This window comes from Cyprinodon variegatus, unplaced genomic scaffold, assembly GCF_000732505.1.
Source record: "Cyprinodon variegatus isolate N-32 unplaced genomic scaffold, C_variegatus-1.0 Scaffold79, whole genome shotgun sequence".
In the NCBI taxonomy this organism is placed as follows: Eukaryota; Metazoa; Chordata; class Actinopteri; order Cyprinodontiformes; family Cyprinodontidae; genus Cyprinodon; species Cyprinodon variegatus.
Window position 1 is genome coordinate 1,002,829 of NW_015150532.1, and position 3,938 is coordinate 1,006,766.

Below are 3,938 nucleotides of genomic sequence, written 5' to 3' on the forward strand. Positions count from 1 at the left end.
GAGCCTGTGGGTGCGGGCCGAGGGCTCCTGCAATTGCAAGTACGGTATTTCCCCTACAGACCACCAGGGCGGCCCAGAAAACCTTTTTCGACCTGAAATGACTCATTTAATCATCCAAAACGTTATGGAACACATTAATTAACTGAAAAATGTTGCATACATTAGTATGCCTTTAAATGGATATTCATAGATGCTTGCATTGTGTTTATATTTTTTAATTAGACTTGCTTTTCTTTTTTTAATGGATTTTATAGATTTTATTTATGGTATGGTATGCAGTCGGTATGGTGTCATCTGTGTTTTCCTCTGTTCATTGTTTTGTTTATTGTCCTTATCTCTCTTAGGACAGTGAGTAAAAACCAGCTCTTATGCTATTTCCGGCTTATACACTAATTAATGCATGTTAATAAATGTGTATTTTCCTAATATAAATAAATAAATAATTCACATAAATAATGAGTAATAATGTAATGGCAATATGGAAAGACAGCAGCATTGACCCGTTTAAACGATTGAAAAGACCTAAGATATCACTTAAGATATATCACCTACTCTGTTGAAATATGTGGATATAAAACCAAAAAAAAAACAATTTATACTCTGCAGAAAATAACCGTAAGGATAGTCAATAGTTTGACATATAACACAATCTATCTAACGCCTATTTCAGAATCACAATCAAGTTTATTTCCAAGCTGGTTTGTACTAACAAGGAGTTTGACTTGGTGTTGATGGTGCAGACAAAATAGTTATATATATATATATATATATATACAGAATCTATCAATATGCAACATTAAAAACACAATATACTGTATGCAATATATAGTACATAGCTGTATACTATATACTCAGCAGACTGTGGGTCTGTGTAACGCAGAAGGTCTGCAGATGTTACGTTGGTGTGGCTTGTAGGTCCTAAACAGGGGAAGGAGAGAGGTAGGGTCAAGTGTCACAGGGGGCTCTGGGCCTTGTTGATAAGGCTGGTAACAGATGGGAAGAAATCTGTTCCATTTAACGCATTAATGATCTATAATCACGTAATTCTTTATATAGCATTGGTAATGTACAATGGCCATTGTCAAAAAGCATTTTGTTAGTATAATAATAATAATAATAATCTCAGGGCTGTGGATATGTTGACAAAAATAGATTATCAGAACAAATGTTAAATCAACTGTGTATCTGTTAAAGGTCTGAACTTGTGAAATATTCTTTCTGATAGTTTCAAGAGCTGTAACTCTATTTTATACTTAAGGAAATTGTTTAAAAACTTAGGTGAAAAAAATTGTAAAGTTGAGTAAAATAAGTATATTTTTTTGTTGCTTGTGTTGGAATATATTCTGTAGACAAACAAATAAGTTTTGTTGCAAATTGTCCCCAAGAAACATTTTTAGGTAGGGCAGGTGTTATAAACTTAAACTTTGGCCTAAACCTGTTTGTTGAAATATTTTCCTTCTCGTAAACGGTATAAATGTCTTTTTTTTTTTTTTTACAATTTTGTATAAAAAAATGCAAAAATACAATGTTTTACATGTATTATATTATTTAAAATCATACATTTCACTAAAATAAAGGAATTTCTGTAAAATTCTATGTAGATACTGTCCAGTTATATCCTTCTCATCAGATTAAATTAAGCTCTTTTGAAGACTTAATTTCTCCCTTCATGCCTATTTAGTCATTAGGTCCATGTTTTATGCTCTGTTATTTTTCATAATGACATTTTCTTACAGCACTTTGTGTTTATGTCTGTAAAAAGCACTTCATAAGTAAAAAAAACTCATCAGGTCTTACTTAAAACTGTTATTCTGTCTTTAGGAGAATCTGAATAATCATTTCACTACAATTAGGTGAGCTATATAGGGTTAAAACACATTTGTTACATCCTAGCATCTTCAGTATCTATAGAAATAAATATTTCTCTGCAGCTTTGAATATTTTATCTTCTCTACCAGTAAATTTGAGTAAATCCTTATATTATCCTTTACATCCTCTCCTCTGAGTCAATTCCTTCTCCTCCATGCATGTAAGATATCATGATGTCATATAAATTGTCCTCTAATTATACCTGAGGGTGAACCTCAATTTACAAAGAGACCAGAACACTCACTGCTTCCAGAATAGGGCCCAGGGGAAGACATGATGGACCTGTATGCGGTTGGAGGAAGAGGAGGCGGAGTTCCCCTGAAGCTGGGTGTCAGCTCTCTGGGAGAGCCTGTCAGATCCGGTACATCATCCCTCTGGTACGCTCCCTCTGGAGTCCTCTTTCCTCCCAGATTCCCGTAGACTAAAGGAGATGTGACCCCTGCCCGAGGGGATTTCCGTTCTGCTGGCAAAGGGGGCACTGGGCTGATTGTAGTGGAGGAGCAGGCATACCCTGCCAGCTGCAGGACCTCCTCGTCGACTCCTTCCTCGTCAGGGAATGCAGTGGAAGAGTCAGAAGGGGAGAAGTCAGGAGGCAAAGGAGGAGCTGGCTCATCTGGAGGCGGAGGTCCAAGCACGATTGAGGGCGGTGAGTCTAGTGGTGTAAAAGGAGGAGGAGATCCTGGGGAAAACGGCGGAGGAGAAGGTGGGGGCTCATTTGGTGGCGGTCCGGGAGAGAAGCCAGGCGTAGAAGGAGTGGAGGAAGGTGTATCTGGAGGAGGAGAGTCTGGTGGTGGAGGAGGAGCTGGTTCGTCAGGAGGTGGAGGTCTGTCGTCCATGAAGGTGACCCATCTGGGAGATGCCGCCTCCTCTCTCATTCTGGGGCTGTCAGCAGGACCAAACACGTCGTCTAGGTCAGGGGCTGGGGACCCCCGGTAAGAGGCAGGGGAAAGGACATTTAGGTAGATGGGGGCAGAGCTTCGGGCTGCCCTGCCATTGGGTAGATCAGCTGTGAAAGAAAGTTTGGACAGTTGTTACTGAACTACAGCATGTGATTGACCTCCACTGAAGGTTTACAGAAGGAAAGTTACCTGCCAAGTCCGAAGGATAACCGTAACGACTTCTAGATGGAAAGGTTTTAGGAGGAAGCGGTGGAGGAGCTGCAATAGAAACAGTTTATGACCACCAAACATACACCCAATAGATTAGTTCGGTTTACAGAAACAACAAAGATACGGCCACTCACCTCCTGTTGGAAAACTACGGCTCAGCTGGGATTCTGAGCATGGTCTGGGTTCTCCCCATGCGTCACTGCGGATTGCTGCAACACAGGAAAGGGGATCAGAGTTGAGTAAGGAAAACCGGTGTTTATAAATGGAGTAATGTCTAATTAGTAGAAGACGGACCATCATATCTGGCATATCTGCTTTCTGAAGGATGCCTGAACACTGAAGGAACATTCTGTGGCACAGTGGAGCTGCAAGAGAAGACATAACTATTAAAAGCAATGCAAGCACGTATCCATTCCACCTTAGCTCAGTTCTGGCTAATGCAATCAAAAGACAACAGCAGGCTTATAAGCAACATTTGATTTTGATTTCTGGATGGATTGGAATTCGATTTTTGCTAATTTTTCAATCAGAGATCTGTATACTGTAGATCTGCAACTGCACTCATGGGAAGGGAGGGAGGGACACAATTTAGACAGAGTTACCCAAATAACAGCTTAAATAAATACACAATAAATGCGAATGTAGATGTGATATTTGGTGGATTATCATTTTTAAGGAAAGGTTAGATTGTGTGGGATTCTAAGTAGTTGCTCTTTTTCATTACTCATCTAAACTTTCTTAGTTTTTCAAAACTTTGATAGAACTTCCCTGCTCATCCCTGGAACTTTCTTGAACTTTTTTTGAACTTCTCTTGCAGTTTCCTTAACACGTCTTTTAACTTTCTTAAAACATTCTGGGTACTTTCTATGCATTTTAAGGAAAACCTAATAAATTCTCTCCTGAAATTTAACATGGAACATTCTCAGATCTTCCTGTTTGCTTTCCTATACTTTATGGAAC

At 39.2% G+C, this 3,938-nt stretch overlaps 1 protein-coding gene across 1 annotated transcript in view; it reads right to left on the bottom strand.

Annotated features, from left to right (window-relative positions):
• LOC107083607 (SH3-containing GRB2-like protein 3-interacting protein 1) overlaps positions 1–3,938 on the bottom strand; it is a 36,568-nt gene that overhangs the window by 15,667 nt on the left and 16,963 nt on the right. Inside the window, exons 11-14 of the mRNA XM_015372966.1 lie at positions 3,273–3,343; positions 3,113–3,187; positions 2,958–3,026; positions 2,114–2,875 (exon numbers count right to left, since the gene is read on the bottom strand). Coding sequence (XP_015228452.1) covers positions 2,114–2,875; positions 2,958–3,026; positions 3,113–3,187; positions 3,273–3,343 — 977 coding nt within the window. The remainder of the gene's footprint in view (positions 1–2,113; positions 2,876–2,957; positions 3,027–3,112; positions 3,188–3,272; positions 3,344–3,938) is intronic.